At 41.3% G+C, this 26,150-nt stretch overlaps 1 protein-coding gene across 2 annotated transcripts in view; it reads left to right on the top strand.

The window, feature by feature from the left end:
* LOC141437812 (adenylate cyclase type 5-like) overlaps positions 1 to 26,150 on the top strand; it is a 167,748-nt gene that overhangs the window by 126,327 nt on the left and 15,271 nt on the right. The window contains exons 13-23 of one of the 2 annotated variants that reach the window (XR_012452427.1): positions 3,779 to 3,929; positions 10,169 to 10,266; positions 11,300 to 11,384; positions 13,464 to 13,580; positions 15,148 to 15,219; positions 19,926 to 20,080; positions 21,227 to 21,363; positions 22,220 to 22,329; positions 23,574 to 23,793; positions 24,302 to 24,433; positions 25,641 to 25,778. Coding sequence is in view for 1 of the 2 variants with exons in the window: in XM_074101337.1 (XP_073957438.1) it covers positions 3,779 to 3,929; positions 10,169 to 10,266; positions 11,300 to 11,384; positions 13,464 to 13,580; positions 15,148 to 15,219; positions 19,926 to 20,080; positions 21,227 to 21,363; positions 22,220 to 22,329; positions 23,574 to 23,793; positions 24,302 to 24,433; positions 25,654 to 25,778 (1,402 nt within the window). In the remaining variant the exon portion in view is untranslated. The remainder of the gene's footprint in view (positions 1 to 3,778; positions 3,930 to 10,168; positions 10,267 to 11,299; positions 11,385 to 13,463; positions 13,581 to 15,147; positions 15,220 to 19,925; positions 20,081 to 21,226; positions 21,364 to 22,219; positions 22,330 to 23,573; positions 23,794 to 24,301; positions 24,434 to 25,640; positions 25,779 to 26,150) is intronic. The other variant, XM_074101337.1, reaches the window with a different exon arrangement.

Here is a 26,150-nt window from a genome sequence, read left to right as displayed (position 1 = left end):
ATCTTAAACTTGCCGAGATTTGGTTCGGCATAATTCTTTATAAGCCGAATGATTGTTTAGCCGAATATTATATTAGCATAATATTAACATGGCCGAATTTTATTATGCATAATTATTGCTGAGCATATTAAGTCTAGGGTGAATGAGCATTTACTAGGCAAGCGTGGTCCATCGTAGGCCTCATCCTCGCTTTCCATCAGGCGTGATTGTGGCCAAACGCAAGCCTATACAGTATATAAAAAAAAATGTACTTTAGCAGAATTTTGATAGCCGAAATCATGTCGAAATCTATCTCATCATCATCATCATCAGCCGGAAGACGTCCTCTGCTGGACAAAGGCCTCCCCCTTAGAACGCCACAATGAGCGACAACTCGCCACTTGCATCCACCGGTTTCCCGCCACTCTCACGATGTCGTCAGAGCTAGTACACTTAGTAGGTACTATTTCTTGATTAGTGTAAATAATCGTAAATATAAAAACGGTAAATGGTAAAACAATATAATTACGACTAGAAAAATAGGTTATTAGGTAAGGTTAGATGAGTAAAAAAAATCACCCGCACTTTACGTCTATGGGAGGCGCCTATTCCAAAATATATTTTTTTTAATTTTTATTGTACCAATTTGTCAGCATAGTTTACATACCTATATATTCGTGCAAAATTACAGCTTTCTATAGCATTTATAGTCCCTGACAGACAGACAAAGAGACAGACAGACATGGCGAAGCATTTTGGCTACGGAACCCTAAAAAAGGGAATTACAGTATGGTTTTGCACTTTCACTGCACAAAGTAGTTAGATCTAATCTAGGTAAAGTTGGGCACTAGTATTATCCTACTAGTACCTAATAATAATAAATCATTAGAATTTAAATTTTAAAAGTGTGCTCGCACAGATGACTAACGAATGATGTTACCAGGAAAAACAATACTTCAAACACAACGATTAAAGATTAACAAGAACAAATCATGAGACTGGATGATGCAGGTAGAAGGTTCATTTGCTCCATTATACAAGCGTAATCCATTAACATCGCACAAACGTCACTGAACCTAAGCTTGACCTCTCGGAATGAAATCTAAAATCACCGCAACGGAAATTCCCCGCAGCAAAATCTGGAGTTATAACAAATTAATGTACGTCTAGTTAAATCATGTTATTCTCCGGGACTAATTCGGCGAGAGCCGAGTAGCCGACGGCCCTTTATCTACCCCTATTAGTTTCACTTTGAATCACAAACGGGACTCTAAGTAGCACATTAGTATGTTGTAACGGGATTTTTGGCCGAAACCGAAAGAGCATAAGAGTTTTGGCCGAAACCGATACCGGGGTCGTGAGTTAATTAGACATTGCGGGTTTTCACTGGACAACGGACCGTTTTTTGCGGTGTTGTATGGCACAAGGCTATGGTACAAGTGTCCGATGCATGTGCATACAATCATTGTAAGTCATACAACACCGCAAGTCCGGCAAAAAAACGATCCGTTGTCCGGTTAAAACAACGGACGTCTACAAGCGGCCTAAGAAGTGTTTGTTTGGGTCACTGCCACCGTCTTACGCGATAGGCTGCCGTCAAGCAGCACTGCTGTAGCTATGGTGTTGGTACGTGAGGTACCTTCTAGGCTAGCAACGTACATATTCTAGTATTTCGAGTGTTAACGTCGGGTGACTAAACGGGTAAGTGAACACCATCATAATAATTAATGTTGCGATCGTCACGATCGTTAATTTGAGACCCACTTAAGATCGAATATCTGTCATTTTGTATGACAATTCAGAGGACTATTTCATGAAATGGGTCCCAAATTAAGGAACGCGACCGTACACGATGATTTTTAATCAGTGATCAGGAGTTGAACACTATTAATACTTAACCAGCCAAAACTCAATTCATAAGGACGAAGTGTTACTCAATTAGGTAACTAATTAACTGTTAAAATACTTTAAACCAATAGCCACTGGAGTAAGAAATATAATTTTTAGTTGCTTAATACAATTAGAAAGCCGTTATTTCAATAAGCTATTTTATCTTATACTTATTTCGGTTCATTTGAAACTGAGGATTACCTATGCGGTTGAGGGCACAATAAAATGCAATGGCTTTGTTCGTAAGATGGCGTGTTAACAAGATCGACACCTCAAAAAATTCATACCATACCTATTTTATTAAAATTGTGACTATGCCCTACCAGGGTGCATAATTCAATATGTATTTTATGATATTGCCAAATAAATAAATAAAATACTTGGTCATCTTTGTAACATTAATATGCCGAACGACATGCTATAATCACAAAACGCGACGAGTCTCGACAAATCCTTGCCCAAAACTAGGCCGAAATTAGATTTTTTCGCCGAAACCAAAATCGTATCTCCAGTCAGTCACTGCTCCCAAAACGCCCGGCATCAAGCTGCAAACGCCAGCTACCGTTGACAGATTTCTCGTTCCAACCCGTAACATATAAAGTCCGGCTGGTTCTATGCCAGCGGCGCGCTGGCTAAAGTTTTGACGGCCGGAGGGTAGTTTGTCCATACAAATACTACAGCGAAAGGAAACTTTTAGCTTTTAGCGATAGAGAAGCTAACGGATCGCTTTTGGGGTTAAAATTCTACTTTCTACTTATAAGTATTATAAATGCGAGAGTTTGTATTTCATATTATATATGTAATTTTTATTTTTCAAATCGTCTGCGTTCGATTCCTAAGCTGAGTACAAAGTTTTTTTTTCAAATGTTTGAGTGCAGTTTTTTCTTCGAAACAGATCTCCGTATGTCTTTTAGTTTCAGACTTTCCCATACTGACCGATCTGAAGGTTACATCCTGTATAGCTGGACGTCTGGAATAACACATGGGATAATTTGTATGGTTTACTAATGTTTCGGCGAAAATTACTTAGCAAATTATTAGCTCCCAAACTATATTTATCCCATATTATTATTTAGGCAAAATGTTATTTCCCAACTCAAAGTTTCGCACCGATATCATTTCCCAAACTGTTTCATTTCTCAACTCACGTTTTTCTATGAAACCATGTTTTTTCTTAACTTTCATAAAACAAAACTAACCTAACCAGTGTTCTATAAAAGCGTAAGAAAATACACTGAGAAAAAAAATCGGTTTCGGAGAAAATTGTGAGTTGGGAAATTAAACAGTTGGCAAATGAAGCACTTGGCAAACAAAGTTATGCCAACGATTGGTTTGCCAAATAAAACTTCGGCGGACGGTTGGCTGCTAAGTGAAATTTGGCGAAAGATATTTCGCCGAAAAGGCAGTACACCAGAAATATCAATATACCTGCATAACTATCATCATCATCAGCCAGAAGACGTCCACTGCTGAACAAAGGCCTCCCCCTTAGACGGCACTTGCATCCACCGGTTGCTCACAACTCTCACGATATCGTCAGTCCTCCTTGTGGGAGGCCCAGCATCACTACGTCGCTGCAAAGAAAATAAATAATTTTGAATTTAGGAGAGCCATTTGATGCTTTGGAGAATATAAGGCTCTTACTCAGCGTGCACCATCAGCCAAATAAGTGGTCTACCAATTTTCAAACGTCGCTAAAGTCGAACTTTCAAGTTGACAGACACGTCTATTGGCATTATTGTTTCGTGACATGCAAACGATTATCAGCTTTAGGGTGGTAGACCACATATTTGGCTGATGGTACCAACTGCATGCAACTACAAATGGCTGCAGAGCTGATATTCTTTCAATCCAACTGCCACTTCAGCTTGCCAATGCGCTTATTTTAAAGAGTGCTTCTTCAATCCAGGATCGAGCAAGGCAACGAGTACAAGAAGCCAGAAGACGAAGTGAACGAGTACCTGATGAAGGCCATCGACGCGCGCTCCATCGACCGGCTGCGCGCTGAACACTGCCGGCCGTTCACCCTGACCTTCCGAGACCAGAAACTGGAGTCCAAGGTGCAGTCCCCCACTTTCTACTTTAAATTCTATCTGTTCTTATCACGGAAGAATAAAAACAAGTGGAAGTGCTATATGTAGGTGCGGTAATCCTCCATTAGTAAGTTATGTTTCCTGCTATCATTTTAACATTCCAGAATTGAGCAATACGGGATAATTACTGTAAAACAAGGAATGTCGCGGCACTACTAAACGTGATCCTCCTCTTACCTCCGTTTACTTGTGGCACGCACGCTGCACCTACATAGCACTTCCCCTTGTTTTTATTCTTCCGTGGTTCTTATACTGTTCAGGCAGCAGCAGTTTGCAGGTGGTGACCTTGTGCAAGGTCCGCCCGGATTGCTACCACCATCTTGCTCGCTAATCCTGCCGTGATGCAGCAGTGCTTGCACTGTTGCGTTTCGGCGTGGAGAGTAAGACAGCCGGTGAAATTACCGGCACTTGAGGTATCCCATCTCAGGCCTCTAGGTTGGCAACGCATCTGCAATACCCCTGGTGTTGCAGATGTTTATGGGCGGTGGTGATCTCTTACCATCAGGAGACCCACTTGCTCGTTTGCCATCCAGTCGAATAAAAAAAAAAAGGCAGTTCAGGTTGTAGAAATCTTTGTAAAGGCTTACGGTAGCTGGCGCAGGGCAGGTGCACTTTGCAAGCGCAGTCTACTGGTGCGGGTGCAGGTACAGTCACCAGCACCAATATCTGACACAACAAGCGTGTATAAATATCTGATACGACTCTATTTCTAGGGCCGGAAGGACGTGTCAGATATTTTTGCACGCTCCGCTGTGGCAGATATTAATGCTGGTCACTTTACGATCCGTCGCACGCGACTCAAACTATTTTTAACCCCCAACGCACTAAGAAAGGTGTTACAAGTTTGACCGCTATGTGTCTGTGTCTGTCTGTGGCACCGTAGCTCTTAAACGGGTGGACCGATTTGAATGCGGTTTTTTGTTTGAAATCAGGTTTTCTAGCAATGGTTAATTCTTAGACATATTTCATCGAATCGTTTTTGAGATACTTATTGAATTTTGAAGTGACAAAGTCGGGGGTTTTCCTACATTTTGTTGGTTTGGTTAGGTTTATTAATAGGCGTCGTAGACCCTTCAATCATCATCATCATCATAGCAGCCATAGGACGTCCACTGTTGGACATAGGCCCCATAGACCTCCAGTTACCTCGGTTGGCAGCGGCCTGCATCCACCGTGAACCCGCGACTTTAACCAGCTCATCCGTCCATCTCGTCGGTGGACGTCCTATGCTGCGCTTGCCGATCATAATAATAAAATATATATCGAGTGGGCAAATATTCGAGCGTTTTGACCGCGCGGTCAAACGTCATCAGCGTCCCACGTTTATATACCACAACGGAAAGAGAAGTCACTAGAATTTTTATCACGCTAAGGCAGTTGTCTCACCGCCGGCGAGGAAACGATTGGCTATCGACTATTTTCTCGCTCAAGAAACGAACAAAAGATATAAGATCCTGTGTGAGTAAAAGATACATATATATTAATAGTTGATCGCTGGCGGTTCACACTGCCGGCGAGAACTCGCTCTTACATCTTTTGTCGCAGCGACAAGAGCTAATAAAACTCGCTGAGCTATAAAACTAGCTCAGCGATACTCGCTCAGCGCTGTTAGCTTGGCGGCCGCCCGGCTCGAGCGAGTGGAGCGAGTAATCGCCCGTCGTGCTCGAACACTCGCTTTTCACTGCTCGCTCACTCGTTTCTAGTTACTCGCTCTGCTCGCTTCTCGCTCATCGTCGGCGGTGGGACAAGTGCCTAAATTCAGCATCGGTATTGTCTTCAATTGTCATAAAAAAACAACCCTGGACATTACCTCTTTTAATAACACCTGCGAAGACACCAATGACAAAAAAAAAACGCTGCAAAAACGCTGAATATTCCCCCGAGTACCAAAATATATACATACTGCTAAAATCGTAACTCTTCCTTTTGTAGCTGTCGGGTAGAAATAGCATTGGGTATGTTATTGGATCCAAGCCTGTTCTAGCTGTTACAATATTGATACGCTGATTCCCCGGGTCCCGATCCGGCTGGGGCCCATTGTTCACGCGGACACTGGAAAGGGTTCTCAAGCCCCGGGTTCCGTACAATGAATGAATGCCTCACGAAGACAAACAAGGAATATTTGTATTGTACTAGCTTAGTTTAGGGTTTCATAAAACACGAGCACTTAGAATACAGGATATTGTGACGTTAACATCTAGAGCAGGGTTTCTCAAAGTGGGGTAATTCGACGGTAGGGGGTTCACGACAAGGTTTACGTGATGGTGGCTGCAAGACTGGCAAGATGATTAAGATTGGTTTTAGGAGTCTTTTTGTATTTTTTTATTTCAACTCTACTTATTTGTTTGTTATTTGTTGTTGTTTCAGTTTGTATTTTCGTTGGCAAGATGATTAGGTATTACCTATATTTGTTACCTTTTATTGAAATAAATAATACACATTATATTATCATGATGATTGATATAAAAATAAACTTAGTTTCTTCAACAGCCAATTTTATCTACATCCAACTTTCTTGGGGGGGGGGGGGGGTTCGCTGTCGTCTAGAAACTTCAACAGGGGTACGTGGAGCCATAAGTTTGAGAAACCCTGATCTAGAGCGTATTATAAAATTAATTATTATATCATGGACAGGGATGTATGGAAATAATTCCGGTTCGCATTGGCGATCCCTTACTACGAATAGTGAATCTACAGTGTTCAAAATGTACAGATGTAGTGATTAATGTTGTGCCGTCGTATTTTGTCGAATAAGTTCGTATTTATCTTGCTGTCTCAACTAGGTTAAAGAAAGATAAATAAGAAGAGATCCGGCAAAATACAATGGATGAATATTACTCATTAGCAGAGCCCGGAATTTTCACAACATTATTGATCTGTCATATTTAGGGCCTGTTTCACCACTTGTCGACTAACTTTAAGTGACGGATATCAGTGATGCCGTCTCTGTTTGTTTTGTCCGAATAAACAAAGACGGCATTACTTTTATCCGACACTTAAAGTTAGTCGACAAGTGGTGAAACAGGCCCTTAGTGACTTCTCACTTATCGAGTCTACCTAAATGATATCGATAATCACATTATCTTAAAATAATAATCATAATATTTTTTATAAAGACACTAATGGAGCACTTAGCACAACAACAGACTTTAACGAAAATACAAACTGAGACGTGGATGCACAGAAAAACCAGAAAGAGACCAGCGCTGGGAATCGAACCCAGGTCCTCAGCAATCCGTGCTGCGTGCTATAACCCCTACACAACCGCTGGACACCGCTGAGCGGTGATATGGTTTCACGGGATACCCGTAAAAGTAACAAATTTGGAGTTGAAATAAAAAATACAAAAAGACTCCAAAAAAACCAATCATAACAGACTTTAAATATGAAATTGAATGATTAAAAAATAAATTGTTAACTATTCATTGTTTTCATTGCATAATTCATATTTAAGTCTATTTCACATTTTCGACTGCTCAAAAGTTAACTCAAAGAGATGGCTCTTTAACGATAAAACCGTCTATTGTTGGCCACTACTTTTAACCTTTTTTAACATGCTGTGTATCGATATATCGATATTGAATATCGGAAGCCGATAAGTGACAAGTCACTATGACAGACCAAAAATGCCGCGAACAATCCGGGCTCTGTTCACTAGATCTATAGTTGTGTTAAATACTTGTGATGTAAGTCATTAATAGTAGATTGATAATCAAGGGTGGAAAGTGACCCATTTCACCCGAGATATTTCTGGCGCTTAAACGAAGTGAGAGCGCCAATAGTTCGAGGGGATATGGGTAATTTCACCCGAGTTAGACATTCTACTTTTCATTTCGACTGTGAGGAAAGTAAAATACTACACGCACATTTTATAAAAGAAGCATATTAATAAAAAAATATAAATATGCTTATTTTATAAAATGTACGTGTAGTATTTTACTTTCCTCACAGTTAATATCAGTTAAAATTTCAAATGGAGGTTCGGCGTTCAATCTTCAGTGTTGTATATGGAACGTAATAAACACGTCGTTTAATGTACCAATGTATAGCTGAGTTTAGACATATTAAAAGCTATAATTTTAATAATATGATGTAACTCAATTATCTTCGACTCCGTGGCTAAACGTAAAAATTAAAAAAAAATACTTACCACCCTAGAGATGAAAACGCAATTTTCCATCCGGCTATCTACTCATGAAAATTAAACTTTCCAAACAGGAGAGATGAAAATAATATTGTTAAAAAATACATACCTTGTTGAGTTTCTTGCCGGATTCTTCCCAACAGAAACAAATACAAATGACAAACGTCAAGATTATATGTACAAGTCAATTTTTAAGTGGATGAGAGGCGCATTCGGTCAGGGGCCGACAATGCGTGAGCTTAAAAGTCAGAAATACAATTTATAATACGTGTAGGATTCTAAAGTAATGCAATTTCGTCAAACTCAAAGCGATTGGATTCTTTGTACTAATAATGTACGATCAAAAACTCGACAAAATGGTAATAAATGATGAAACTAAAAACATTTTCCAGTAAATTTCGACGCAGGCCGTTCTAAAGCACCGCGATCAATCGAAAACAGTCCTAAATCCCATCACTAGTCCACCAAAAATCAACCGTATTTCCGGGGCGCAGGGTTTTTCAAATCTAACCTTAAAATGGACATAGAACTTGTATCGTCATGCTCTTGTCAATCACGGCTGAGAATTCAATCGAAAAGTTGTCGAGCAATTTAAGTTACCGGGGAGGGGGGACGGTCAAGTCTATTTTTCAGCTGACGTGCAAGAAATGGGGGTGAAATTGACTAAAATAACTTTGGAACGCTAAAGCCCTCGTCAGTTGGCTCAGCCGTTGTAACCAACCAAAGCCGTGCGAAGTAATGCGATAGGCGAAGACAATACACAAATGGTTAAAATTCCGACTACTTCCGAATGCTGCCGAAAATAGGTTACTTTTATTTATTAGAGAAAAATGTCAAACCGCGTTTTTGAAGTATATCACACGGTGTTACACTTAGCTGTTACGATTAAGTTATAAATATCATTAAGATACATCAATTGAATAAATAAATAAATATCATGGGACACACTTGAGACCAATTGACCTAATTGCTAAAAAATCCGTAATTTTCTTAAATTCTCGTGGGTTCCCTAAAATTGCATCGTGGTTTTCATTGACGTTACATTAAAACAACCATGCCAAATTTCATGACTAAAGCCAGCGGTTGTTAATTCGAGATTTTATCCCTATCCCGTGGTAATACCGGGATAAAAGTATTCTATGTTTTAATCTAGGTTATAAACTAACTTTTTGTCAAATTTCACCCAAATCCGTTTCAGCGTGAAGAAGTAACTTTCGTATTTGTAATATTAAGTAGGATTAACTCTGTTAATTAAGCAACTAGCGATGAGGGCCAGACTTCTGAAAGTCTGCTGGTAACTGGTTGAGACTTAGGGAATGTCGATAAGTCGACGACCTTAGAGCTTTATCACAGTGGCGATTAGTGGGCTAGTTGATAGCGAAGGGAGGCTTTCGTCATGAGCGCGCAACGATTATCGTCGCGATTACGCAACGATTTCGCTGCGGACGCGTAGCGTGTTAGCTGCGTACCATCAGCCAAATAAGTGGTCTATCAATTTTTAAACAAGTTCCTATCAAATGAATATGTCGCTAAAGTCGAACTTTCAAGTTGGCAGACACGTCTATTGGCATTATTTTTTTATGACGTGCAAACGATTATCAACCTTAGGGTGGTAGACCACATATTTGGCTGATGGTACAGCGCCAGAAACGCCTTATGCTCCGTCATGCAATTAATAATTGGGCGTCTTCAGCTTTCATTTCCAATCAGTGCGCATTGAATGATAATAGTCTATTATAGGTACTCAAACCTAAAGCCTCTATAGTGTGCTAAATACGTCACTTCTCCCTTGTCTATGGTTTTTTTTTTCTCCGTCTGACTGGGGCAAAGGAACTGGCTCATGCATACATGTTTATTTAACGTTTGGGCTCCACAGAAAACCAGCGTTACTGCACATAATGTGCGGCAACACATGCTGAGTGGAGACCCTTTTTGGTATCCTGCCGTGTCACCAAGTAACATAGTTTTAGTGCTAGTTCTAGTCTTAGTTTTAGGTGGTACTTATGGAGCCAAAATAAACCTTTCTTTCTTTCTTTCAAATATTCCCCTCCCTATCCCACAGTATACGATGGAGCGGGACAGGATGCTGAAAGTCTACTTCATCTGCTCGCTGGTTGTGTACGCGATCGTAGTGGTCGAGCAGCTGCTGGCCTTCAACGTGTAAGTAGCTCCTACCTAAAAGGCTGCATTGCTGAGTTCTATATCAATCAATGACAAATTTGCATGTGGTAGGGACCTTGTGCAAGGTCCGCCCGGATTGCTACCACCATCTTGCTCGCTAATCCTGCCGTGAAGCAGCAGTGCTGGCACTGTGTTTCGGTGTGGAGAGTAAGACAGCCGATGAAATTTCTGGCACTTGAGGTATCCCATCTTAGCCCCCTCTAGGTTGGCAACGCATCTGAAATCTCTCTGGTGTTGCACCTGCCTGTGGCCTGTTTATGGGCGGTGGTCATCTCTTACCATCAGGAGACCCACTTGCTCGTTTGCCATCCAGTCGAATAAAAAAAATTACTGCTCAACTCAACTGCCTGCTTTAACGCATTCACTGCCACCGACGCATATATGCGTTTTTGGAACTTCCCCCAGTGCCGCTGTCATAATTATTCTTACATTTTGAACGCACATGTGCGTCGGTGGCACCTGTGGTCAGTTAAGTCAAGTCAGGTGGTAGTGAATGCGTTAACAATTCACGACAACAATGCAGCTGTTAAAATGATAATAATAAGTAACAAAAAATTTGGAATTGGAATAAAAAATACAAAAAGATTCCAAAAAAACAATCTTAATTTGAATGCTTAATAACGACATCTCTTGTCCGGGTGAGCGGTTAGTTCCGATTCCGATGGGGTGCTGAAAGTTTCTCAATGAGGGCTGCGGCATAGATGTCGCTAGTGTCGCTGCTGAAGTGACTAATAAGAGAACAAACAAGCTGAGATATGTGGTGCATAGGAGAAATTCGTGTCTGTATCACTTTCCAGTGGCACGGAATACCGAGGACCTGGGTTCGATTCCCAGCGCTGGTCTTATTTTTCTGGTTTTTCTATGCATCTATATTTCAGTTTGTATTTTCGATATGGGTTTTACGGGATGACCGTCAAAGTAAGCAAAAATTTGGAATTGAAATAAAAAATACAAAAAGATTCCAAAAAACCAATCTTAAAATGGTAATGTTAAATTAATGGTTCATCCCCAGCACGGTTGGCGGCGTGGCCGTCATGGTGGTCTGCGGACTGGTGGTGCTCGTGGTCTCCTACCTGGTCGTCTGCATCGACTTCAAGGTATGGAACCATTATATTCTTTCTTTCTTTCTTTACAGCATCTCGAAAAGTCTATATTTTACCGTCTTACTCCTGGTCCTAATATAATGAGTAGATTATTGATGAGTGTATTCCTTTTTTCCTCTTTAGATGTGGTACTTGTTGACAAAATATTAAGAGGCTCCTGTTTGCACAAAAAACGGCTCTCACATAGTAACAAGTCGTTTTTAGGGTTCCGTACCTCAAAGGAAAAAACGGAACCCTTATAGGATCACTTTGTTGTCCGTCCGTGCGTGCGTCTGTCAAGACGCTTTTTCTCAGGAACGCGTGGAGGTATCAAACTGAAATGTATATCAAATACTCAAGTCTACTGTCCCTTGGAGCTGTGAAAAAATCAAAAGAAAAAACCGTTTATGCCGCAAATTTACGCAAATTTTCGAAACTCGCAAGGGAATCAAAGCCTGCAGGGTTACTTCCCGTGAACTCAGAATCATGAAATTTGGTACGAAGCAACGCCTTATAAGTAGCACAGATAAAGGAAAAATTGCGAAAAGCATAAATTTTTAGTTACATCGTATAATAAAAATATTTGTACGGAACCCTCGATGCGCGACTCCGACTCGCACTTGGCCGGTTTTTGACGACTGGATGGCCAAGTCAAAGTCAAAGTCAAAGTCAAATCTTTATTCAATTTAGGCTATAACAAGCACTTATGAATGTCAAAAAAAAAATCTACCACCGGTTCGGAAAAACCTCTGCTGAGAAGAATCCGGCAAGAAACTCAACGAGGTATATATATATATTTTTTTAAAACAGATTTACAATATTATTAAATGATATGTATACATCACAAGTATTTAACACAACTTTATTTTTAACACAGTAGGTCGCTATTTGAAGGGATCGCTAATGCGGATCGGATTATTTCCAAATATCCCTGTCCATGATATAATCATTAACTTTATAATACGCCTTTGATATTAATGTCTTCTTGACAATAGATCTGAATTTTGTATCCGTTTCATTTATAATATTTTTTGGAATTTTATTATAAACGTATGCAATTTCCCAGAAAATACTTTTTGGTTTTAGCCAGTCTGTAAGATGGAACTTTAAGCTTCCCTGTGTTTCTAGTAGCCTTTGCTTATCGACGTTAGTGGGAAAAATCACATATGTTCTTCCTAACATACATGATTATTTTCAAAAACATAAAGCGACGGCAGGGTTAGATATCTGTTTCCTTAAAAAAAGATCTTAAAGATTCACGCGTCTTCAAATTATAAATTGCTCTAATTGCTCTCTTTTGTAAGATAAAAATTGACTCAATGTCTGCAGCAGATCCCCATAAAATAAGGCCGTACGAAATAATGCTATTAAGTAAGCAAAATACACCAACCGTGCCGTCGCCACATCGGTTAGCTGCCGTATTTTCCAAACTGCAAAAGCAGCAGAGCTCAATCTACCCGCGATTGCTGTGACGTGAGGTCCCCACTGTAGTTAGTGGTTAGAGAACCTGACTACAAGCTTGAGTTCCTCAATTCGATTCCCGGCCAGGGCAGATACTTGTATGAATAGGTCTTGGATGTTTAATATGTATTTAAGTATGTATTTATCTATATAAGTATGTTTATCCGTTGCCTAGTACTAGTACCCATCATAGTACAGTCGCCATCAGATATTTCGGAGCGGCCAAGGTGGTCAAAAATATTGGCACATGCACTCTACTATTAAGGTATTAGAGTTCTTGTATCGATATTTTTGACCACCTTGGCCGCTCCGAAATATCTGATGGCGACTGTACAAGCTTTGCTTAGTTTTGGTAAGTACTAGGTAAATTGGTTTCAAGTACAGATGTGCGTGTTGCAGAAAGTTTCCGAAAACTTGGAAAAGTTCTCGGAAATTTCTGAACATTTTCACAAGAAATATAGGAAATTTAAATTTAAGAAACGAAAGTTTCAATCCCCATACAAAATTGTGGGAAGTTTCCGTTAGTTTCCCTTGTGTATAATTCCGCAATTTTGGAAAGTTTCCTTTGGCACATCAGTAGTTTCAAGTGTCCCCTGATATTTTTGCACATTACATTAATAAAATTTCGCGCAGCACACCCATGCCACGGTGAAGCTGTTGTCGCTTCGGGTCCACTCCAACCGCACGCTGGCGCAGGCGCTGTCGTGCGCGCAGCTCGGAGCCGTGCTGCTGCAGGTCCAGGTCATCATGGTAAGACACCAGCCGGGAGTTGGGGACATGAACCAAGCACCCCACAAAGCGTTATGCGGGATTCACGCTCTCGCCTCGAGCCTCGCCTCGCGCCTCGTCTCGATCTCGGCCCGCGGCTCGCGTGGTCGATGGTAAATGAGCTACCGTAAAACGAGGTTACGTTGCTCCCCACTGGGTAACTATGCTCCACAGTCAAAATACCACAAACGGGACTTATCACGCTATTATTACACAAGTAATATTTACCTCGACGTTTCGGCAACGTTACAGTTGCCGTGGTCACGAGTAGACTGAAGTGTGGGGTGTCAAATTCTGTCCACGGAACGTCATTTTTACTCAAGAATGGTACGTGTAGCGGTTGAAATAAAAAAGCATAAGAATTTCAACCGGGACGATGGGTATAAGCTTTCATCTTCGTGGAATCCTGTTATTAATAAGTGTCGGCGTCGGGATGAATGTTCGGAGGGACGATCGGACGTTGTTAGTGTTGTGTGTCGGTGTGATAGGGTGACTAATAAAAGTGACCAAGTGCGGGTAGTTCGTGATACGAGTGCCGGCACTATTAGTGATCAAGTGCGGGTAGTTCGAAGAACTCGCGCTGCTAGGCAGACTTGACACCCCACACTTCAGTCTACTCGTGACCACGGCAACTGTAACGTTGCCGAAACGTCGAGGTAAATATTACTTGTGTAATAATAGCGTGATAAGTCCCGTTTGTGGTATTTTGACTATGAGTGAGAATCACGAAAGTTTAAAACGTTAAACTATGCTCCAGTTCTGTATTTTGTTTAAATGTCTTGCAGGTCGAAGTCCCGGTCCCGATACACTTTCCAATAAAGTGGCAACACTGACTGAACTTCAATTTTTGCTTCGATATTTTCTTTTCTTTTCCTGTCAGACGTCGTACAGTGATAATACAGAGTACAATGATAATGATGGGGTAAGAATACACCAAACGCCTCTTGTATGAATTATGAATGAAATTAAATTCAGTAGCATAGTTACCCAAACGCCGGTTAACATTGCTCCTAAATTAAAGTTTTAATATATATATTAAAACAACATTATGACGTAGTTTAAGCAAGCCAGCATGATAGTAGGGGTGATCTACTGTACATAAATACATATATGAACATACCACAGCATAATAATTTTTAAGATAAAACAAAGATTTCGAAATTTGGCGCAAAATTCGGTGCAAAGTAGCCTCGTTTTACCGGTACCTGTTTACACTCTCGTGGCGAGTTCAGTTATCTTTGAGCTTACAAACTGCGCATGACGTTCAAACTCGAATGAAGCGAGAGCGCGAACGTAAACAACAAGCTCGCGTTCGTCGGGAGGATCCTTTGACTCGTGCCCAAAAACCGCTCCGGACGCGAGCGCTACTAGGAAACCCGAAACTCGAAGTTCGTATCGTACCGTCCCTCTCGCTCTCGTATTAAACAGTATAAGTAGCTCACCCAAAAACTATGAGATTTGACATTTCGGAGACCTCACGCTACACTAGCGCCTCTAGTGGCGAATTCATACGCGATAGCCCTCATTAAAACGATCGTTGTGTTGCCAGGCGCTGCATACGTCCGACACGACGCTGTCTCTCGCTGAGGGCAACACTTTCTGCCCGTACTCCATCAATGAGGTAAGTCCCGTAGGTATTAGGGACTTTGACGACATCTGCTTATGAAATAATAACAAAGGATAACTGACTTCTAAGAACTTTCTTTGGGATGCTTGGTATTAATACGGGACCGCACAAAAGTATCGGAATCACTTCATAAATGACAGTTTTTACGGTAGCAAACAAACATAACAAGCGAATTGAGATCCTCCTACTTACTTATGTGAAAACGTTATTATTTTGGCCACACCGCTGCTTAAAAAACGGTGACGGCACGGAATCGCAGTGACGCATCGTATGCGCACCGTTTTTTGCATGCTATCCACACCGCTGCTTAAAATACGCAAACGATGCGAAATCGTAGTGACGATGACGTACCGTAGACGTCGCGATTTTTGTTCAGTACCCCTAGTGTAAGTTTTAAACTTTTATCTACACGGGAATTATTATTACGGAGAATAAAAGTTTAAAAACCTAGAAGGGTGCTAGTTATTGACTCTAAATTGAATCAGGCAATGTTGGGGCCAGAGGGCAAAGTTGAAGCAGTTCACGGTACGTCTCGATCGCGTTCGCGTAAAATCTCAATTTGTATGGAAACACGGACATCGCAAACGTTCCGCTAGAGGCGCTGTTCGTGTTTCCATACAAATTGAGATTTTAACGCGAACGCGATCGAGACGTATTTTGTAACCGAAAACTTACACTAAGGGCACGGTAAAGTCTTGACGTTTACGGCACGTCACTGCGATTCCGTATTGGTGTAGAGAGCATGCAATAAAAACGGTGCGCATACGATTCTTGCATGTCTACACTGGTGTTTCGAAGTAGGATTTTACGCTAATTCTACGGAACCTTCTAGACGGCGCTAGCTCTCACTGTGCCAATTGTTTTCGCACAAACGCCTCCTAGTAACGAACTCCGGGCGGGGCGGGGTCGGGGGCGGGCGGGCGCGCACTTTTCAACATTTTTCTTTCGTTAACTTTTCTCTGACTTCCCGACTTTCCACCCGGCTCCATCGATCAAGGGCCTTCTATTGTTCGGCCGTTGAGAAAAATACTATTTATTTCAAGTTTCATAATGGTTAGTTGGAGCGATAAAATGGAAGATTCGTAAATTGGTAAATCGGTGCCTTTTTGTGAACGACGGCGAAAGAATTGATATTTAATGTAATTCGGTCGTTTCAAAACCTGTAAATCTTACGGTATAAATCTTGAATGGTTACCGGATGGGTTCCGAGGGATGGCCAAAGGAGCAGAAGCAGACCCAATAGGAGATGGTGGGATGACCTGAGCGCATTTCAGCTCGATTGCCAGGATAGGGAATAGTGGCGGAGGAAAGGGGAGGGCTTTGACCATATCAGTGGGAAATATTACTGGCCACATAAAAAAACATAAATCTCTATACATCCATAGCGTCAGGCAGTTGTCTCACCGCCAGCGAGGAAACGATTGGCTATCGACTATTTTCTCGCTCAAGAAACGTACAAAAGATATAAGATCCTGTGTGAGTAAAAGAGACACATATATTAATAGTTGATCGCTGGCTGTTCACACTGTCGGCGAGAACTCGCTCTTACATCTTTTGTCACAGCGACAAGAGCTATAAAACTCGCTGAGCTATAGATACTCGCTCAGCGATGTCAGCTTGGCGGCCGCCCTGCACGAGCGAGTCGAGTGGAGCGAGTAATCGCCCGTCGCACTCGAACACTCGCTTACAGCCGAGCGACAAAACTACACTCGCTTCTCGCTGCTCGCCCACTCGTTTCTAGTTACTCGCTCTACTCGCTTCTCGCTCATCGTCGGCGGTGGGACAAGTGCCTCAAATACGAGTATATAGTAACCGGCCATAAAGATTACACATCGGTCTTTGGAAAGAGACTGGGCTAATTTCGGCTTCGTAGAGCGTTGTCAGTCGTTGTAAGTTGTTGTAAAGGTGCAATAGAGTACCTACAGACGCATTTAGATGAAAATAAAGAGTTGTTGAAACCCCCCAAAACTTTAAATTGTACGATGGCATCTTTAGGAAAAAGAGGGAACTATCCTTTTTCTAGTAGTTGCAAGAGCTCTCTTTAGATATCCGAAGTTTACATGTCTTTAATTTGATGTAAACTAATTAGGTAAGTTAATAAAGGTGCAGTATTTATGTGATATAAAACGTCACTTAATAAATACGATCATTCATGGACGGCCTATACTTTTGTACTTTGTCGTTTTACAGCAACGTACTTACAGATTACTTGGGAGCTAACACTTGACAGATGGGCGTGCCTTCAGTCAATTTTCAACTTTGAGGTCATCACAAATAAAATAGTTTTTACATAATCTGTAAACGTGGGTAGCGGTATTGCTTCTAAAAGTGGCTTTATTTGTATGACATCAAAGTTGAAAATTTACTGAAGGCACGCCCATATGTCAAGTGTTATTTCTTTTTCCCTGAAAGGGTGTATGTCAAGTGTTAACTCCAAGTAGTCGTACTGTAGCACCATACAAATTTGACAAATGTGCTAATACGACAAAATAAAAAAGTGTAGCGGATGCTACTTTTGATGCTGACTGTACCTTAAGATAATTTAGACATCTTGGTATCAGTTAACTTATGTTTATAGCAGAGTAGACTTGCAAGAAAAATCGTGCAAGTTGCATTACATTGCGGCGCTCGATTGGCCACTACAAACTAGTTGGTTTTACGGCCTCGCAATGTAACTCAACTTGCACGATTTTTCTTGTAAGTCTAAACTCGGTTTAAGAATGACCTTGACTATAAATAGTTGGATCACGACAATAACTCATAGAACCCTTTCAAATCTCATTCTAGTGGTTAAAGAGTCTGACTTGGCCTCTTAAAGTCCCAGGTTTAATCCCCATCGAGGCAGATATTGGTGTGTAAATAGAATACGTTTTATAGTCTCGAGTTTTGGATGTTCATTTTTATTTGGGTCAATAAACTTTTAAGTGCAACTCGTTGCCATGGCAATGTAATTTGAAGCACTCATTAAGTGTGACTTTAAGGGGTACAAACAAATCTAGCAGAAGTTCGGAGTGTTGATTATGGCAGTTAAGCGGAGCTCGGAAGACGTGAACTGTTTTGAGAGTTTGCATAACATGAATAAATACCTATTCTTCGTTTTATTTAGCATTAGAAAAAGGGCAAACAATCTTGACGAGTCTTATTCAAAGTCAAAGTCAAAGTCAAAATATCTTTATTCAGTTTAGGCTATAACAAGCACTCATGAATGTCAAAAAAAAATCTACCACCGGTTCGGAAAAACCTCTGCTGAGAAGAATCCGGCAAGAAACTCAACGAGGTATATATATTTTTTAAAACAGATTTACAATATTATTAAATGATATGTATACATCACAAGTATTTAACACAACTTTATTTTTAACACAGTATATTGTATATATATTATTGAATAACATTTAAAAAAACAATAACTATTAAGTACTTATGATACGAAAAGAATGTAAATGATCATATATGTTGTTACACTCATTTGCTGTAACTTATTTTTCAAAAGTGTTTTTCAATATAATGACACGTCAAGATCGCTTGCCTTCTTTCTAACGCTAAAAAAAAAACGAAGTATACGTTAAAATATTTTTTTAAAACAACCAATACATTCTGCCAAGTTTCTTGCGGCGCATTCTTCTTAAGCGGTCTGCCGTAAGCGATGTACTTAAAAAAAAGTGATACCTACGTAAAAGAGTCTTTTGCTTCCCACCGACAGAATAAACTTTATGAATCATTTTTTTTTTACTATACATTCCTCGCAAATCTTTGTAGAAACGTGTCACGCAGAAGTGACCGGGGAAGTTGGTGGAGGAATGAAGAAGGCAGGAGAAGGCAGACCAGTAATATTTATTTAGGATAATAATAAAAAGGCACGTTTCCGTGCTCAGCTCTTTATTTTATACAAATGAATAATACTGAAGTCCAGATGAACTTCACTAACGCACTGCACAACTATTTGAAAACTGTATAGGAGGAAATAAACCTTCCTTCGTATAGATGTAGTAATGAGCTAGTTGTAGGATCTAGGATAAAAATATAGGTATCTGTTCAGCTCGGAGGCTCTGAATAGAATAGCTACTTGACGTCAATCAAACAGGTGTGGAATTTAGAAATAGTAGATTGTACAACAAGAGCATAAAACGAGCCATTTTACCCGAGAAGTTTATATAGCCACGTCGTAGTGGATAAACACGTCGAGGGGAAAATGGGTTTAAAGTTCGAGTTTTACACTGTTCGATGGCGAGTAAATGAAAAAGCAATAGTGGAAATATTGTTCACTTACTATGTACCTTTTACTATTATAATTATATATTTTTTATTTTATTGGTCTATTTTGATTGATTTGATTGATTTTTAGTTTTATTTTAATTAAAAAGTATTAAAAAAAATATGTAGAAACTTTTTTGTTTGTGGCTTTTTGCCTTGGTCGTAGACGAAGATTTTACTTTATGTACTAGAGCAGACTAGAGCATAAAAAATCTTTTTATGTCGCCTAGATCCAGCATAAACACGAATTTTATGAGCATGAGAAGTGAAAAGGAAATTTGAGCTTTAATGTTATTTTTTAGAATGTGTGCTAAACCAGACAGTACAAAGAGCTAGGAAGAAACGAGTTGTAACACAGCTCGTTACAAACGCAGCCTGATGGTGTCAAATTGACACTGTTAACTATCCCGTGACATATATCGTGCTATTAAACCATCTGTTCCCAGCACTACCTGCAGCTGACGATGCTTGCGATGTTCCTGTGCGCGTGCCACCAGATCCTGATCACGGCGGTGAAGACCGCGCTGCTGCTGGCTGCATGCGCCGCCTTCGTCACCTTCACGCTGCTGCAGCAGCTGACTCTGCAGCCGGAGTCCGACAAGTCAGTGCCCTTTTAATTGAATAACAGTTAAAAATCAACGTTTATTTTTCCAGCCAGCGATTTATTTTTGTTGAGGTCGCAGTTCTAACCTAACCTACTTCTGGTAGCGATTTTTTTTATTGGGGTCGCAGTTCTAGCCTAACCTAACCTACTTTCATGGTAGCGATTTATTTTTTTGGGGTCGCATTTCTAGCCTAACCTAACCTACTTTCGTGGTAGCGATTTATTTTATTGGGGTCGCAGTTCTAGCCTAACCTAACCTACTTTCGTAGTAGCGATTTATTTTTTTGGGGTCGCATTTCTAGCCTAACCTAACCTACTTTCGTGGTAGCGATTTATTTTTTTGGGTCGCATTTCTAGCCTAACCTAACCTACTTTCATGGTAGCGATTTCTTTTATTGGGTCGCAGTTCTAGCCAAACCTAACCTACTTTCGTGGTAGCGATTTCTTTTATTGGGGGTCGCAGTTCTAGCCTAACCTAAACCTACTTTCGTGGTAGCGATTTTATTTTTGGATGGGTCGCATTCTAGCCTAAACCTAACCTACTTTCGTGGTAGCGATTTCTTTTATTGGGTCGCAGTTCTAGCCTAACCAACCTACTTTCGTAGTAGCGATCTTTTATTGGGTCGCAGTTCTAGCCTAACCTAAACCTACTTTCGTAGTAGCGATTTATTTTTTGGGGTCGCATTTCTAGCCAAACCTAACCTACTTCTGGTAGCGATTTCTTTTATTGGGGTCGCAGTTCTAGCCTAACCTAACCTACTTTCGTGGTAGCGATTTCTTTTATTGGGGTCGCAGTTCTAGCCAAACCTAACCTACTTTCGTTGGTAGCGATTTATTTTATTGGGGTCGCAGTTCTAGCCTAACCTAACCTACTTTCATGGTAGCGATTTATTTTTTTGGGGTCGCATTTCTAGCCTAACCTAACCTACTTTCGTGGTAGCGATTTATTTTTTTGGGGTCGCAGTTCTAGCCTAACCTAACCTATTTTCGTGGTAGCGATTTATTTTTGTTGGGGTTGCAGTTTTAACCTAACCTACTTTTCTGGTAGTGATTTATTTTTTTTGATGTCGTAGTTCTAACCTAAGCTATTTTCTGGGGTTTTATAATAATACGTCGAAGAAATAAACTGATAACTGCCGGCAGATGGCAGTGCGATGAGCTGAACCAGCAGTGGACCAACGTGGTATTGGCCTGCGGGGCGGCGGTCGCGCTCCTCTTGCACGCGCAACAGACAGAGAGCACCTACCGGCTAGACTTCATCTGGAAACTGCAGGCCACCGGTACGTCTTATGAAATACGGCAGTAATAGCTTCCAGTGACTTCACACTTTTGACGCTTTGAGGTTTCTGACCTACTGATGATTCTGACCTTTACACGTTTCTGTCCTTTTGAAGTTTCTGACCTTTAGACATTTGTATCCTTTTGACGTTTCTGACCTTTGACGTTTCTGACCTTTGACGTTTCTGACCTTTACACGTTTCTGTCCTTTTGAAGTTTATGACCTTTAGACATTTGTATCCTTTTGACGTTTCTGACCTTTGACGTTTCTGACCTTTAAACGTTTCTGTCCTTTAGAGTCTAAAGTTTAGACGATCTGATCTTGTGACAGTGCCAGTAGAAGCATTTTACACTTTCACTGAACGTAGATACATTTTTTTGTAAATTTTGTCAGGATCGGTAAAAATCACATCTCCTATTTTAAGATGTTTAGACTAAGGGGCTGTTTCACCATCCATTGATCAGCGTTAACCGACGGTTAAATGTGATGCCGTCTCCGTCTATTCGAACAAAAGAAATAGAGACGGCATCACACCTAAACGCCAGTTAACACTAATCAATGGATGGTGAAACAGCCCCTTAGTTTTGTAAATTAGGGATCCCATACATCTCAGCAAATTTTATTTTTAATATGTATTTTTTTAATCTTTATTTTTAGTAAGTTGTACTTAACTTAACAAAGTTATTTGTTTCGATACTTTTCGAATTGTAATTCAATTTATTTTTGTATTGAAATAAATTATTTCTGCCAAGCTTCTTGTTACCGGTAAAATCATTTATAATGCATTATGAACGACACACAAGGTAGCAGCTGGATATTCTATACGCTCGCTGATCGTAACATGTCACGTTCTTCAGATGAGAAGGAAGACATGGAACACCTGGAGGCTTACAACCGGAAGCTGCTCGCCAACATCCTGCCCGAACATGTCGCCGCACACTTCCTCTGCAGCGACAAGAACATCGACGTAAGTCGCGATGGACTAGCTACCTAAAACATAAGGCCCGTCATCATCATCCCAGCCTATGTACGTCCCACTGCTGGACACTGGCTAGCAATCGAATTGGTTCGTAGGTTTAAATAAATAATAATAATAAATATCACGGGACAATTCACACCAATTGACCTAGTCCCAAAGTAAGCTTAGCAAAGCTTGTGTTATGGATACTAAGCAACGGATAAATATAATTATATAGCTAGATACATACTTAAATACATAGCAAGACCCGAGAACAAACATTCGTATTTTTCATACAAATATCTGCCCCGACACGGGAATCGAACCCGGGGCCTCAAGCTTCGTAGTCAGGTTCTCTAACCACTAGGCCATCTGGTCGCCTAAATCGTCGTTTGTCCCAGGTTTTACGATGTTTTCCTTCACCGTGAAGCTCGTGGTAAATTTCTAATGGAATTTCGCCGCGACAAGAACATCGATGTAAGTCGCAATGGGCTGGTGTCCTAGATTCTAATTAGTCCGTCAGTTACAGGGCTCGTAGACGGTACGTAAAATCCTAACGATCAAACTGCACCGTTCGACCGGTACCGATTTATTGTGGCGTGTGTCTAAGAAAACTGTACAGTATTGTAACACTGTACAGTTTTGTAACACTGTACAGTTTTGTAACACTGTACAGTTTTGTAACACTGTGCAGTTTTGTAACACTGTACAGTTTGTAACACTGTACAGTTATGTAATACTGTGCAGTTTGTAACACTGTGCAGTTTTGTAACACTGTACAGTTTTGTAACACTGTGCAGTTTTGTAACACTGTGCAGTTTTGTAACACTGTACAGTTTTGTAACACTGTGCAGTTTTGTAACACTGTACAGTTTTGTAACACTGTGCAGTTTTGTAACACTGTGCAGTTTTGTAACACTGTACAGTTTTGTAACACTGTACAGTTTTGTAACAATGTGGCAGTTTTTGTAACACTGTGTATCGGTAATACTTTTTTTACAAATGCATATCTGTACATATTGTATTGGACATGTATGCCCCTAAACGGTAGAAAACTTATGACATGCATGTAGATAATAATTATTTCTCAAAGTCAAAGTCAAAGTCAAAGTCAAAATACAGGCCATATCTGACATATTATAGAAAACTTATGATATGCATGTAGATAAAGTTATGTATGGGGCTAAACATAATTATGCATTATGCACCAGCCACATAAATAACTATTAAAAACCAACGCTTCCTCCCCCCAGGAGCTGTACCACGAGCAATGCGAATCCGTCTGCGTCATGTTCGCGTCCATCCCGAACTTCTCCGAGTTCTACGTGGAGTTGGAAGGCAACAACGAGGGCGTGGAGTGCCTCCGCCTCCTCAACGAGATCATCGCCGACTTTGACGAGATCCTGGCCGAAGACCAGTTCAAGTATATTGAGAAGATCAAGAGCACTGGCGCCACTTACATGGCTGCGTCAGGTGAGACTGTCATCATCCCGGCCTGCAGGGCTACTACGAAACTTGGAACTCGAAGTTCGCATCGTACCGTCCCTGTCGCTCTCGTATTAAATAGTATGTGTCAGAGGGACCGCACGACACGGATTTCGAGTTTCGAGTTTCGTAGTAGCTCTGATGTGTACTTTCCGAATATTTAAAATATTATAACTCGATTCCAACGGCCTGGTCATCTAGGATTATTACTTTGATGGATTTTTATTACCACAATATATTTAAATTTAAATTTAAATCGTAGCGCGGGAACCCCTGGTAATTTTTGGCAAGCACTGTTTTTTGAAATAAACACGTTTTTGCTTTTATTTTTACTAATTTTATATCCAAAAGAAAATCGAGGTGAAAAAAGGACATGGATAGAGCAAAATGAAAAAAAAAACCATTGCAGATGCCAAGACACACAGGGTTGTAGCGCCGCAGAGAGAAAGAATGATTATTACATGATTCCCGTGACCCTTGTGTCCCCGGCTTGCAGGGCTGACGGCGGCGACGCGTGACCTCCGCGGCTTCCGGCACGTGACCGCGATGGCGGACTACGCGCTGCGCCTGCGCGAGCAGCTGCAGTACGTCAACGAGCACAGCTTCAACAGCTTCCGCATCAGGATCGGTGAGCGCCGCACTGCCGACCAATGCCGTAGCACCAAGACTTACCGCGTTACACCATTCATTGATAAAAATGTATTTGATGGATAAATGTGACGCCGTCTCTGTTTGTTTTGCTCGGAATAGACGGAGACGGTATTACATTTATCCGTCAGATAAGTTGAATCAATGGATGGGGAAACAGGGGGTTAGACTGACGAATGACGACGCAGCACCAAGCCATGACTCCTGTAGGTTGAGAATTGACGCCACAGAACCAAACCATGGCTTCTTTAGACAGACGCTCGAGTAGCATCAATGCCAGACTCCTTTTAAGCAGCGTTTCCACCAAGAATGTGCGATAATGTGTTGCGAGGAATGTGTTTTTCATCAACCAATAGGAACGCTTCATTTACCTCGCCTCGCTTCGCTCAGCTGTTTCCACCAGAGATGTCCCGTGCGAGGATGGGTAAAAGCGTTTCTATTGGTTCATGAAAACATATTCTCGCAACATATCCTCGCACATCTTTGGTGGAAATGCACTTACAACTGATGCCTTAACATGGCACCAGACTGAAACGCCCATTGGCTGACGACTGACTGACTTTGGACTGACGACCGAATGGCAATTAGCCAAGACTCTTTTTGACTGACTACCGAGTAGCATCAAGGCAAGACTTCTTTTGACTAACAACCGATACAATAGCTCCAAGCTGAGACGCCCATTGAAAGACGAATGACGCCACAACTCCACCGTTCCACCGTGCCTTCTTTAGACTGACGACCGAATAATGAACCCCATAGCACCAAGCCAAGACTAATTATTTTCTCTGACGATTGATGCCATATAGTTGGTGCTATGGTCCTTTTGACTGACAACAGATGCCGTCATACCAAGCCAAGACTCTTTTTGGACGACGACCGACGCCTTGCATCAGGCCATGATCACTTTTGACTGATTATCTACGCTAGCAGCAGCTAAAACCCCTGTGAACAGTTGCGTCGTACAGTGCTTAGGCATTTGGTCGGCTGGAGCTTCATACTCCATCGTAACAAGACCGTCGGTATTCGTGTTCCTTTCCATCTAGCCTAAAACAAGAGACATCCTCTAGCAATTCTGCAAACAATATCTGAGCTTACTTGATGTATGCTGGCGAATTCAATTTCAAGCACGCAATGCAAAGCGAATTCTCTAACCCTTCAGTTTCTGACTTCCCGTTAGCAACTCTCAGCTGTTCTTTTCAGGCATCAACATCGGCCCGGTCGTTGCCGGCGTCATTGGCGCCCGCAAGCCTCAGTATGACATCTGGGGCAATGCTGTCAACGTCGCCTCCCGCATGGACTCGACAGGGCTCCTCGACCATATCCAGGTTCGGAGGCTGCGAGAGCGTACCCCGAGGGATCTTGGCCTGGTCACACCTGATGCTTTGCGTTAGTGTTGAACAGGTGTGGCTGAGCCAGTGAGAGCATTAGAATTGATCGGCTCTGATAGGATACTCTGGTCTGACCTAAGTACCACTGCATGCCACGGTTACGAGGCACAGTGAACGTGTTCTCTGTTCATTACGCGGCTGAGACGCTCGCCGCCTAGTGTTACCTAGAAGCACACGTAATGAACAAAGTTGACGCTCGTCGTGACGCCAGCCGCTAGTACTCTTGGGGGAGGAGTGTCGTTGTGTTCTTTCCTTGACCTATCATAACACTTACCCATCATAAAATATAATATAGGACAAACACAATTT

The sequence above is a fragment of the Choristoneura fumiferana genome, chromosome Z (assembly GCF_025370935.1).
Source record: "Choristoneura fumiferana chromosome Z, NRCan_CFum_1, whole genome shotgun sequence".
Taxonomy (NCBI): Eukaryota; Metazoa; Arthropoda; class Insecta; order Lepidoptera; family Tortricidae; genus Choristoneura; species Choristoneura fumiferana.
Note: the sequence above shows the minus strand (reverse complement) of the source record. Positions and strands in the feature narration are given on the sequence as shown.